The sequence below is a fragment of the Sorex araneus genome, chromosome X (genome assembly GCF_027595985.1).
Source record: "Sorex araneus isolate mSorAra2 chromosome X, mSorAra2.pri, whole genome shotgun sequence".
NCBI classification, from domain to species: Eukaryota; Metazoa; Chordata; class Mammalia; order Eulipotyphla; family Soricidae; genus Sorex; species Sorex araneus.
The window spans coordinates 216,098,948-216,112,557 of record NC_073313.1 but is presented as its reverse complement, the minus strand read 5'-3'; the positions used below and the strand labels follow the sequence as shown (position 1 = coordinate 216,112,557).

Sequence of the window (13,610 nt, the reverse complement as noted above, 5' to 3'; positions counted from 1 at the left end):
ATGTGAAGAGCTGAGCCAGTGTATTGATGAGTACTGGCGGCAGATTCTTCAGGTGTTCGGGTCTGACCTTGTCCAGAGCAGGTGCTGTAAGTGTCTTTACCAATGAAATGTCGTGTCGGATTTCAGAAGGGAGGACATTGGGAACAACATATCCATCCTGCGGAATTTGGTATGTGGGCAGGTGGACATGGCTGTCAAAGAGATCTGAGTAGAAGTAGTGAATAATCCTCTCCATTGCCTTTCTGGAAGATGTGATAGATCCATCAGGACGTCGTTCGGCAGTCATCTTGGTCCTGTAGCTGGCGAAGGACAGGCGAACGTTGCGAATACTTTTCCCAGCTTCTTCGGCATCAGCCAACATTGCTGACCTTCTCTCTTTGAGGTCATTTTTGCTCTTCAGCTGTTATCTTTGTTTTAACCGTTTTCCTTAAATCTCAAAATAAAGGGTATCACATACACTTTATTGGGTGAAAAATGTCATCTAATCCAATCCATATAATTTGTTTCATAAACTCAAAGTTCAATAGATACTGAATATGTTGATTATTCTAGCATTAGAAATAAAAGGATTTCAAGAGTTCGTATCATAATATTATAATACTTTCTTCCAATTATCTTCTATAATCTAGGCACCATAATCGACTATATATACTCTTTAAAATAAAATAAAAGGTTATGAGAACTCATTGATTGTCATTAAAAAATTAAGACCTAAAAATTTATAGAAATCCTTAGAACCACTATTTAAGTGTTTTATAAACAAGAACACTAGAGGGCACTCAGCTCAGAAAGAATCTACACATTTCCTGAGGATTTGCCAATCCCACTAATGACTCAGAATCTGTGTTTTTCTTAACAAACGCACAAACATCCCTGCTAAAAATGCAACAACATCTAGAAAGACACTTTAAATGAAATAAACCATCAAACAAAACAGCAATAAAAGAATGCAAAAATTTATCTATAGGAATAGAAAATTTAAAAATCTTCTGAAAGCTACATTTTTACTAATAAGAAAATTTTATCCAGAACATTAAAATGTTGGGATGGAAGCCATATCAGTAACCCATGCTTTGTTTCACATTTTAGAGACTAGAAATATAGTAAAATTTGTCATTTTTCCTACTTCAAAGCAATTCTTTTTTCTATAATAAATTTCATTTATATCACAACCACTAAATAGTCTCTTCATTATAGATAAATTCATATTTTATTAAATCATTATGTAGACCCATTGCTTTAACTAAAGTAAATGTCATTTTCATTATGTGAATTATGTACATCCACATATGTGTGTTGTGAGTATAAATTCCTATTATATTCTGTGTGACTGTTTTATGCTATTTATCATCTCAGTGAATAAGAAAAGCATGAAATGAAAAGAAGTGAAGATATAAAAAGTTATTTTCTCTTTATATACAGTTTTCAGAATGCAGTAGTAAGTTAGATAAGACAATGAAGAAAGAGGACCAGAAAGATTGCTCCAAGAGCTGACTGTATCCGGTCCCAAGTTCAATGGCAGCACTGCATGACTCCCCAGGCCACTGACCAGTATGGCACAGGTGGCCTCCTAGAGCACTGCTTGGAGACCCCTGACTCCCAAAAATACAACAAGAAGGAATTGTGAGGTTGATTAAGCATTGAACCTTGGAAAATGAGAAGCTGGTAAATGGGACGCTAACCTACTTATAAGAATTGGGGAGGGCTGTTTTTGTTTTTTTTTTTTAGGGGGGAGGGTACTGAAAGCAATGTCAGAGTTGTTAGATGGTAGTTGAAGAGCGCAAGAAGGCCACTGAGGAGAGCTCACTGGGAAATGTTCTTAATAGGGCACCTGGAACCTTGGGGTGAAACTGATAGAATATTAGAGGACACCTAAACTAAAATACCTTAATAAGGCATTGTTCTCCTGCCTTAACTCTTTTGTTTTGTTTTGTTTCAGTCTATACCCAACAGTTCTCAGGGGCTCCTCCTGACACAGCGTTCCAAGGTCACTCCCAATAGTGGTCAGGGAAACATGTGGGGTGGACGATCAAATTGGACGTCCAACATCAAACTGGGGCTCCGATATCAAACTGGGGTTCCAACATCAAAGCATGCACTCTAGCTTCCTGAGCCATCTCCTTGGCCTCTACTGCTTTAATTATGGTAACTCAATTTATCTTCAACCTTACCCTATGACGTACGTAGTGAGTTGAAGAGTGTCCCTCTAAAATTCATACCCAAGAACTTGAACTTTGTGACCTTATTTAGAAACAAGCCTTTAAAGGTGCAACTTACTGAGTCCAAATGGAATCCAGTGGCTAATATCCTCAATCCAATGATCAGTGTCCTTGTAAGAAGAGAGGACACTTTTAAATACAGAAGGGAAAATATGTCAGAATAGAGGCAAGTCATGAAATTATGCTGAGAGATGGTTGGAGCCACAAAGAGGCAAAGAATAAATTTTCCTGAAAATCTTTTGTGCTAATATGGCCCTCCTGATCTTTAGATGCAAAACCTTTCACCACCTGAATGGTGATAGAAGAACAGCAGCCTTGGGAAAATGATAGAGTATTTTTTTCAAGCCCATTTTACAAACAAAGAAGGTAAATCACAGAGGCATCCCAAGTACTCTCCCAATTCAGCTAAATAGACCTAGAATCCAAACCCATATTCTCTAATTTCACCATTCTGCGTTTATTCACTAGCTGTATTGCCTCTATGATTTTTTATTACCTGATAATAAAAGTGAACTGGCAGCCTGTGTACATAAAAGTGGAGACGGCACAGTCTTCCTGGCGGCAAACTGTCTCTCAAAACACATCATTGTTAGCCTTAAACCACTTTTCTTTCTCTACATATTTGATTATAACATCATTGCTTACTGTTCTGTCAAAACTTAATATGCTAAAATAAACACATTTAGTATATATATAGCAAAATAAAGCTACATGGCCTTATTTATAACAATCTAGGGCAAATATCTACAACTCATTAGATAAATCCTCTCTATGAGAAAAGAGTTTACTTAGCTTCAAAATTTTATAGCCCTATTTAGTGATTTCTGAGACTAATAGCTCTGAAGCATCAACTCTGTGTCTGATCTGGTCTCTAAACCAAAAAAGAGTAAAGATGGTAGGTTGTGGAATGACGAGAACTCCGAATCCCATTAACTTCTTTTGCTTGTTTCTAAGCTCTGCTCAGGCCTTATTTCTGGCTCTGTACTCAAAATTCATTTCTAGCAGGACTTTGGGACCACATGTGGTATCAGGTATTAAACTCAGGAGCTGAATGCAAGGAGGTGCTACGCTATCTCTCCAACCACATAGGTTATTCTTAAATAAACTGTACATTTGATTTGAGTGAACATATTTCATAGCCATACCTCCACAATTTTGGAAGAGAACTAATTTCTCTCTGATAGCCTCTCTATTATCTGGTTATTATCTGGGACAAAAATTTCTCAGGAAGAAGGTGAGTAATAATATATACCTGCGACATGCCAAGCTCAATATATATGTTATTTTAGTTAAACCACACTATGATTCTCTGAGAAATTTATTTCTGAATTATAGATATGAACTAATAAGAGTAGACAGGAAAAATAATTTGACAAACATTACACAGATTTAAGCCATCAGATCTAGTTTCAAATCCATTTTTTCTACTCCTTTCTTCTCTTTTTCAGCCACTTTTTGTCTGTACCAAGACTTTCATTTATTTATAGCTTTTTACCTCTTTAGGATGAAATAAGGTAATTTAAGGGCTTCTTATAGAGAGGTGGGTCTCTTAAAATGAGCTGCTAGAATTATGATGTTTGCTTTGGCTGGCATTTACCTTCCTACAGTTCAAGAGTCTGATTTGCATTATAAGATAGCAGAGATACACATAATACATGAATAATTAAGACAGAGGGTGTTAGATTAGTTTACATACTGAGAAATACAAGATCTTCTGTGACTTTTTTTTCTTTCATCGAACAGTATTGCATACCTAAAAATTTCTCTGCTGAGAGGTTCTGGTTGATAAACGTTCTCCACTTAATACGTTAAAACTTTCTAAACCAGCAGAGGGAGCTATAGGGCCACAGGACAGTGATTTTTTTAAAAATGGTGTAATAAGCGCTGCATGTGAAGCTTTCTTTTTGGTTTTATTGCCAGTGAAGAAAATACGACCCCACTTGCCCGTATAGTGTTTGTTTAAGGGATCAAAACACTCCTAGGGGGATCTATTGGCCAATTACCAAGGGTAGAAAGGAACATTATTTACACAGCACACACTGGAGCAGCTCCATGGGATCTGTTCTGGTCTATTGAGTAATTATACAATTATGTGAAAAAAATATTTATCTCAGAGATCAGAAGGATTAAAATGCCTGTCTGGAAAGCTAGAGATGCTTATATAGATGCAAAGAATTCTTTGGTTTGGCCTTATGAGTAAAACACGGGACCTGTGATGATGCAATAATTAATTAATCTTAATATCGTATTAAAAATTTTGGCATTGACAACAAGGCCCTGAAACATTTACTATGAGAATATTCCTCATGCTAACTTCAACACCTTTTATGTCGATTTAATTTTTTCATCAAAATTAAAATTATCAAGGCTTTTTTTTAATCTAAATTTTACTCTTAGACCCCATGTCTTAATAAGTCTAAACATCATTTAAATTATTGAAATTTGTAGTCACTTCAAATAAAGACATTAATGGGCCTTTGTTTAAATTACAAAAGTTTGAAATATATCCTGTCATACTCAGCGAGTTCTGAAGGTCATAAAAGAGAGTTTGTTTTCATTTTTGTTCAAGGAAATATTTAGACTGTAACCCCTTTTTTTTTTTTTTGCTTTTTGGGTCACACTTGGCAATGCAGAGGTCACTCCTGGCTCTGTACTCAGGAATTACTCCTGGCAGTGCTCAGGGGATTATATGGGATGCTGGGAATTGAACCCAATTCGGCCACGTGCAAGGCAAATGCTCTACCCGCTGTGCTACTGCTCCAGCCCCAAGGCTGTAATTCTTCAATTTAAAAGTAGACTAGTTTTTGTTTTAAGTTTTCATCAAATCTAAAAGCATCTATATACTTAGTAATATAAAATTAATTATAGTAATAAAACTCCAACTGGCCAACTATCTTTTAAGGCTTCAAGTAAAATTAATCATTACTGCATTTCACAATGCTCAAAATGAATAAAATTAGTGCAAGGGAGTATAATAAGATTTACATCAAAAAGACTGTTTTTGGCATATCCAATACGCATGGGTAGCTTGCCAGGCTCTGCCTCGCGGGCTCGATACTCTGGGTAACGTGCCAGGCTCTCCGAGAGGGGCGGAGGAATCGAACTCTGGTCAGCCGCGTGAAAGGCGAATGCCTGACCGCTGTGCTATGCCAAAAACAGTAACAATAAGTCTCCCAATGAGAGACGTTACTGGTGCCCGCTCAAACAAATCAGTGAGCAATGGATGACAGTGACAGTGACAGATCAAAAAGACTAAGATTTTTTTTGGCAAACTAATCTCTAATATTTCATCATTCAAGGATTTTTAGCTATATCATTTTAAATCCGCTGGATAATACTTAACAACTGAAAAAATATGCAATGTAAAGAAAATCACATAAACAAGATATTACAGCTATATATCACTAGTAAATATCAACAAAAAATGCTTTGAGGGCCCTGAGTGACAGTAAAGAGGGTGGGGCATTTCCTTACAGTGACCTACCTGTGTTTGATCCCAAATGGATCCCCAGCACTGCCAGGAGTAATTCCTGAGTGCAGAGCTAGGCTGAGCATCACTGGGTATGACCCAAAAATGGAAAAAAAAAGAAGAAAGTATTTTCAGTGAAATTATTGTACAAAGTAGTCAGTTTATTGTTTAAAGGAAGAATTACATCAAGGAGTTATTATGGTAGAACTACAACAACCAGGAGTATTCTAATAGACTTTATTAAGCCATAGGACTATGATTATGACAAATCGACACTGAAACTCCGATTAATTTATACAGCAACTGAGCTCAAACTCTTAACACATCTTGCACTGCAGGGGACAAAAGAACTGATAGTTTAGAGATTAAAAAGACACCCTCTTCAAGAAAAAAGCTTCACATCAGAACAAGGTACATTCCAGAAGCAATTTCTGAGGTGCAGTTTTACCCTGCAGAGTGTGGGCGGGTTGCACCAGATACCCAGCACTCTAATCTACAGTCATGTACTTACAATGCAAGCTAGGAGGCAAGAAACTGTAGAGGGAAAACAGAGAGGATGAAGTCACTCGCAGGCACTATCTTGATGACCTTTGACAAATTCACTGATAGCAGAACTGATGGGAACCATATTGAATCTCACTCTTCTTGCTTGCACCCAAGGTAAATTTCCCTCTTCTAAAAAATTTTCCAAGGGAAAATCCCTGAGAAGAACTCCTTCCACCCCTTGCAATGTTAATTGGAAACTGAGAGATGATAATAAATAGGTTTTACTTCTAGCAGACCCTGCCACTTCAGGTGCACATTTAACTCCCGGAAAGCACCCTGAGGATCCTCGGGAGCAATCAATGCAAGTAAGCACCCATGCCTTGTGCACTTTTGCCAGTTGACTGCCAGTTGGGTTTTATTCTCTGCCTGTCCTAGAGTCGGAGTGAACACTCTGTCATCAGATAGTACTGAGACCCCAAACTCTTCTTAAAGCTGCACTTTATCATGGGTTCCCCACCACCCATCCAGTCTGGGGAGACAATAGGATTCTAGTGGGTGCTGAATTCTTGTGATTTTGAATCTCTCTTGCTGCCCAGAACTTGAACTTTGTACTGTGCCATCTTGCCCTTATTATAGCAAATACTTATTTACCACCCAGGTCTACTGGATTTTACTATATTCAGGGACCTAGAATGAGCTGAGGATATGAAAGCTTGCTTCTACCTGAATTCAATACCCAGAATTCCCTCCCACACACACACAATCAAGATTTCAACAAAAAACATTAACTATTTTAAAAATTTTTTACTATGCTTAAGATTGAGTTTGTATTTGGATTGTTATATTGATGGAAATATGTGAGAAATTTGCCTTAGAACAGCTTGTTATTTATTAATCACTTTCATATGGGTATCAGGGGCTGGAGCGATAGCACAGCGGGTAGGGCATTTGCCTTGCACACAGCTGACCCAGGTTCAATTCCTAGCATTCCATATGGTCCCCTGAGTGCCGCCAGGACTAATTCCTGAGTACAGAGCCAGGAGTAACCCCTGTGCATTGCCAGGTGTGACCCAAAAAGCCAAAAAAAAAATACAGTGATCAGCTTGTATGAGATGCAGTGTTCAAATACCAATGCCTCCATGAAAAATGAAAACAAGCATAATACAGTGAATAGTATTTCTGTTAACTGTATACATATATTAAACATATATTACATACAGAGACGGGTGTGGCATGTATAACAAGAATAACAAAAGCAACAACATAATAGTAATTACACCAGAAAGGAAGTGATTGTAGTATATCAACCATGAAGGCAGCACTTATGCAATTTTCACTTTCTGGACCTAGCAAATTTTTGAAACTAAATTTTGGAAACTTTGATCTCTATTTGGTATTTTCTTCTCCTAAAGAAAATACAAAACTATAACCTTCTATATCCTAACTAGAACCTTAGTACACAATTGAAACGTATCCTAAGATGTTTTAGAAAGTGGCATTTCATTGACTTAAAACAGCACACAGCTCAAAGCTTGCATGAAGTTCAAGTTTAATAAAAAGTTGAATATGGGTACTTGATCATTTTATGACTGAAACATAAGCACGGAAGTTTGTAAATCTGCAACTGTACCTCACGGTGATTCATGTAAAAATTGAAAAAAAAATTTAAAGAAAATAAAGAAAAAAAAGTTGAATGTAGACTAATGGCATCTTTGGTAACATAACCAACACTCCAGAGTAAGAGAACACCTAGTCTGGCAAATTAAAATGTATGATATTTGGTTAAGAAAATCTATTGGCATGGAGTTCATGCCCAATTCAATCAGCTTAATCAATGGCTGAACAAATAGCAGTATTCCTACATTATTAATTTTTTTAATTATTTAAAAAAATTAAAAAAACCTATTGGAAAAAGAATTAATGAAACTATTTTTGAGAAAATATTATAGATCAGTTATTTTTGAGCTACAGCAAGATTATTTGGCTTGGGGCCTGGAGAAACAATACAGTGGGTAGAGTGCTTGCCTTGCACATGACTGACCTGGATTCCATCTCCAGAACCTTCTGGGGCTCATAAGTCCTACTGGAGGTAGTCCCCTAATACAGAGCCAGAAGTAAGCCCTACACACAGTTAGGTGTGGCCCCAAAAGCAAAACAAACAAAAACAGCATTTGATTTTAAAAGGAAAAATGTTTAGAAAAGTTTTATACACAGGCACAAATTTTGAAAAAATAGTCTTGTCTTCAATTTACCCCACAAAGAAACAATTTCTTAACATTTTTATATACATTATATTGGATCTTTATTATTTTTGGAAATAATATAATACATCACTAACTTCACAATTCATCTATCATTAATAAACTCTAAATATGTTAAAGTAAAAGCAGACTTGGTGATAACGCTTCCCCAAAATATATACAGATATGTCTAAGAGCATTCAAAACAGGCATATAAATTGAGGTGAATAAAACCTAAGATAGACTAATCTTTAAAAATTAACTCTTGGGGTCAGAGAGATGGTGCACGCTTTGCATTTTGCTCACCCTGGTGTGATCTCTGGCACCATACGATCCCCTGAGTATCATTGGCTGCAGCCCTGGAGATTCTCAACAACACTGGAACACTGGAAACACAGGTCTTCACATTGAATCACTCACCCGTCTGGCGGAGAATCAGTCCCAAGCCCCCTGAGCACTGCTTGGGAGGTCCAAAATTAAAATTAACCATGGACCAACTTTAGGTACCTCTTCCCTTTCTCCTCAAAGTTTCAAATCACCCAACGAGAACTTGCTAACAGATACTGACCATTTGTAAAATGTGATCATAAGTTCTCTGCTCTCTCAAATAGTCTCAACTCAAAGCGTATGGCACATGGGACCTCTAGCCAAGCGTCTCTCCAGTTTTCCCTGTTCCCAGCCTCTGCCCCTTGTCCTCCAATGCTTTGTGTTCACAGGTTTCACATGACCTCTCACATTCTGAGCCTCAGCCTCCATTTGACCGACGTCTTCACTTGGAATCATTTCCTTAAGCTTCTCCATGCACTCTTACTAACAGATGAAGCTCAATTCTCTTGGTGAGGTTTTTTGCCAACTAGGACCAGAATAAGTAGCAGTTTCCTATGCTGCATGCACATGCCACAGTCCATATCAATTTACAGAATGGAAATTTCTAAGCACAATTTTCTCTTTCAGTTATGTTTTTTCCCCTGTGGTGAGTGACTACCGTTAGGTCATTCTTAGCTAAGTGGGCCTTCTTATATAACCTAGCTGGTAATAAGTGTTTTACATATGCCTGTTGAATGAGTATTGAGTAAATGCAGAAATAAAATACACAAAACTAGATAAGTATAATGTATGCAGAGTCGCACAACTCAAAGAATTTAGAGAGAGAGAGGACAGAGACAGGCCTTCTGTGCAGAGGAAGCTGCAGAACACACAGGCAGACTAGAAACCGGTTGTTATTTCCAAGGAACTAAATACAGTTCAGCTTGGCTGTGCTGCAGCATGAAATCAGAGGAGGGTGGCAGGGGGCGGGGCTGGAAAGGTATGAGGAGCCAGATTGCAAACAGCCCTGCACATTATTTCCAGGAACATATTCTAAAGGAATCAGTGCACATCTGAAGGGCTATAAAACAAAAAGTCATAGGGTCAGACTTGTTTATTCAGCTGTCACAAGCAGAGGGAAGATAGATGGGAGAAGGACAAGAGTAATGTCATATTGATTTTAATCAGTTTTAGTAGAAATTTATTATAACCCATAGATCTATAATGTGTGCTTAAATTAAAAAAGAAATTGGTAAAGTACTTGAGGCCTAAGTTATAGCTCAAGTGGCCCTGGGATGATCCCCAGAAACACATACCCCATCCCCAAGCTCTGCTTCTCGTGGCCCTGGTACCCGGGAGTCTTGTGGCTCCACCGAGCTGGCTTAAGCACTGCTGGTGTCAGGGGCCCAGCTCTGCCAGAAGTGGGCCCTACAAAAAATTTAAGAGATTAAAAATTAAAAACATAGATATTAAGCATTTTATTGGAATTTTAGTATAACTGATCTTAAAAACCTGCCCTGGAGTTTTAAGCTTGAAGGATCTCTGGATTTTAATTAGGGCAAAGAGAATAAATGGGAGAAAAATGATATATTGCTACTCTGACAGAAAGCAAAAATGACTCATGTCTCAATTTACTCTTTTAATGTGGAGTGACATATAACACAAGAACGCTATTCCTCTTTGACCCCACTTTCTCTAGCATGAAGAATCTTGGCATTCTACTGTAGAATCATCCACATTCCAGCCTGCAGTGTATTCATTCCTTTCTTTTACTTATAGAGGTCTCTCCTCTCTCTTACTCTCATCTCTCTTTTGTATTTTCTAAATAAAACGATTTCATTTTTTAAAGGATCCTATTTATATAGTTTTCCATAAAAATGTAGAAATATATGAAACATTAACATATGCTAAAATATTGTACAAGGATAAGGTATTGTAAATATTGGTTTAAATTGTTAAATTATCTTAAAAATTGTTAAATTATCTTGATTAATACTGTTATAAAATTACGTTTCAGGTGTTCATCATTGAAATCAACCACTAGTATTTCTTTTTTTTTTTCTTTTTGGGTCACACCTGGCGATGCACAGGGGTTGCTCCTGGCTCTGCACTCAAGAATTACTCCTGGCGATGCTCAAGGGACCATATGGGATGCTGGGAATCAAACCCAGGTTGACCGCGTGCAAGGCAAATGCCCTACCCACTGTGTTTTTGCTACAGCCCCCCTATTAGTATTTCTTTGCCCTAATAAATTCTTGCACGTGCCTCCTCTGCCTCTTCCTTATTAGTAAGTACTAATTTATATTACAGTCCAAAATGCTTTATTTATAGTCCAAATTATTTTGTTTTATTCAGTTAATCTATTTTCTCTACATACTGAAAGGAAGTGAAGAAATAAACATAAGCTCTTTAAATCTATGATTTAAATAAAAGCAAGCTAATCTTCAAGGAAAGTACAATTTTGTTACTAATTCCACTTCTTTAAATAATAATTCCACTTCTTTAAAGGGGCGGTGCAAATATCATTTCAGAAAAATCAGGCAACACTATATCATTATATTAAGTATTTGCTGTTTTGTATATTAGATATATAATAACACATAGTATTATGTATAATACATTATAGATGTGTAATATTAGGAAGACAAGTCCATAAGGATGAGTCTGCCTATTTTACGACTGTGCATATCTTTGTATTTATCTTCCTGGTACTTCAAATACCATTAATAAGAAGGGAGTGTGTGTACCTTTTAGCATACATTAACCCTGCAGAACACTAATGGATGCAAAAACATTTCTGCTGTGTATGAGATAGATTTTTCTATTTTTAGCAACTATATACCAATATAAAAACATTTTACTATCTCAAATGGAAATTAAAAATTTAAACGGTGGGGCTCTTTGCAGAAATGACTGATTGTAAGACTGGGTCAGTGAATAAAGAAATGAGCTTCAAGTATCTTGATGTACCATAAAATAAGTTTATGCTAAAGAAAACAAATGAAAACGTGATAACAGTGATATTAAAGAGACAGAGGAGGCCATTAAAATCTGCCAATGGTAAAACTGGAATAATTTGAACAAAAATAAAGCTGTATTGATTAAAACTAAAAATATAACTATCCATGAGTCCATCTTGCTAAAAATAAGTTATTAAATAAGAAAAAGGAAAAGCGACACATCTTTGCAGGGAACTTCAAGTCATTTGTATAGCTAGCATTCCTTTAAAGAGGTAGAACATGATTCTTCATCAAATGTCAATTATACATGTGACTTTCTTTAGAGCTCAGTATGGTAAAGGGACCAAAACTGCATATATTTGCTGCACAAAATATTGATAAACACCACATCTACCAAGCAATCAACATTAGTATCAAGAGTAAGTCACTGAGCCTCAAAAATGACTTAGTGGCTTCAAAAGTGCAAACATGAGATCTGGAACTGGCCACAGAAGCTACCTTATAGCCACACTGTGAGGAGGAGGGGGAATGTTCATAGAGGGAAAAACTGAGTATACATTGTGTTGAAAGAATGAACCCTCAATATCAACTGGTGGTTACTCGCTGAGTGCAATAGTCTCCCCAAAACCCTGACCCTGGACTCCTAATGAGTAAATATCAGACAAAACATAATGAAGAAAATGCCTGACCTATAATCTTCAGCACTGCCAGAGGAATAAAGAATTATTGAAGTCTGAGAAAGTGCCATGACCAAGAGGAGACTACAGAGACATGGCAGCTAAATGTGGTAACCTGATTGGGGTCCTAAAGGGGGAAAGTGGACATTAAAAAGCATTAAATACATACAAATAAAGTATAAACTTAATTTAAAAATCAATTATTTTAACAAATGTACCAAACTGATTTAATATAAATCATAGAAAAAACTAAATGCTGGAGATGTGGAAACTCTATACCATGATCACAATTTTTGGGGGATAAATTTGTTCTAAATTATCATTTTTATTTAAAACATGTAATTTGAAAGGAAACTTACTATATTTTAAAAGTAATTTTATTAAGAGGAAGGTAAATATGGAAACCAGAACTTTTTTTTCAGAACTTTTTTTAATGGAATCAAATACCCCAAGACTTCCAAAGTGCTCTGTAAAGTGATTTCTATTTAGTCCATTAGTGAAGCCCATTCAGATTTTGCATGACAGCAAAGGGTTTGTGATGATCCATGCAGGATTTCTTTTACTACATTAGAGCATCATCTTAAATGCTTTCCAACTTTGTATGAGGAGAAGGAACCAAAAATGATGAGCTGTGTATTCCACATTTTTAGAATCTGGTTGATCTAACTTTCCAGATACATCCATAAACATGCCTGTTCTTTCTGTAATCCAAATGTGGTTTTACCCTCTTGTCTGCCAGGCCTCGTATAGCTTGCTTCACGGTCCCGGATAATACTATGGGACCCATTTTTAAAAATTAAATCATGGTGAATTACAAGGTTACTAAAATATTTATGATTGAGTTTCTACATTCTAACCAATCCCTTCACCAATGTCCACTACCATCCAGCATAGATTAAAGTCAAATATAACCATCATTGCTTAAACTGCATGTGGAGATTTACAGATAAAAATCAACAGCCTAGAAATAGTACAAAAGTTATGACTATTGTCTTGCATGATGTTGACCTTGTTTTAAAACCCCAGTGCCCCAGATGGTCCCTGATTACTGCAAGAGATTACTTCTGAACAGTCAAGAATAAGCCCTGGACTATAGGGTGTGGTACAAAAACAAAAAAAAAAAAAGAAAAATAACAACTGAACACAGCTAGTCTATTACTATGTAAAAATGATATCATCTGCTGCTAATGACAACTTCTATGATGCAGTCCCTGTCTAGAGACTTTTATTTACTAGGGATTATAAAATGAATT

The 13,610-nt window shown here is 36.6% G+C and overlaps 1 protein-coding gene across 2 annotated transcripts in view; it reads right to left on the bottom strand.

The window, feature by feature from the left end:
- The window catches only part of PPP1R1C (protein phosphatase 1 regulatory inhibitor subunit 1C), a 144,403-nt gene that overhangs the window by 53,607 nt on the left and 77,186 nt on the right, over positions 1-13,610 (bottom strand). The window contains exon 5 of one of the 2 annotated variants that reach the window (XM_055122836.1): positions 5,704-5,776. The exons of the other annotated variant lie outside the window; for it this stretch is intronic. Coding sequence (XP_054978811.1) covers positions 5,704-5,776 — 73 coding nt within the window. The remainder of the gene's footprint in view (positions 1-5,703; positions 5,777-13,610) is intronic. 2 annotated transcript variants of the gene reach the window in all.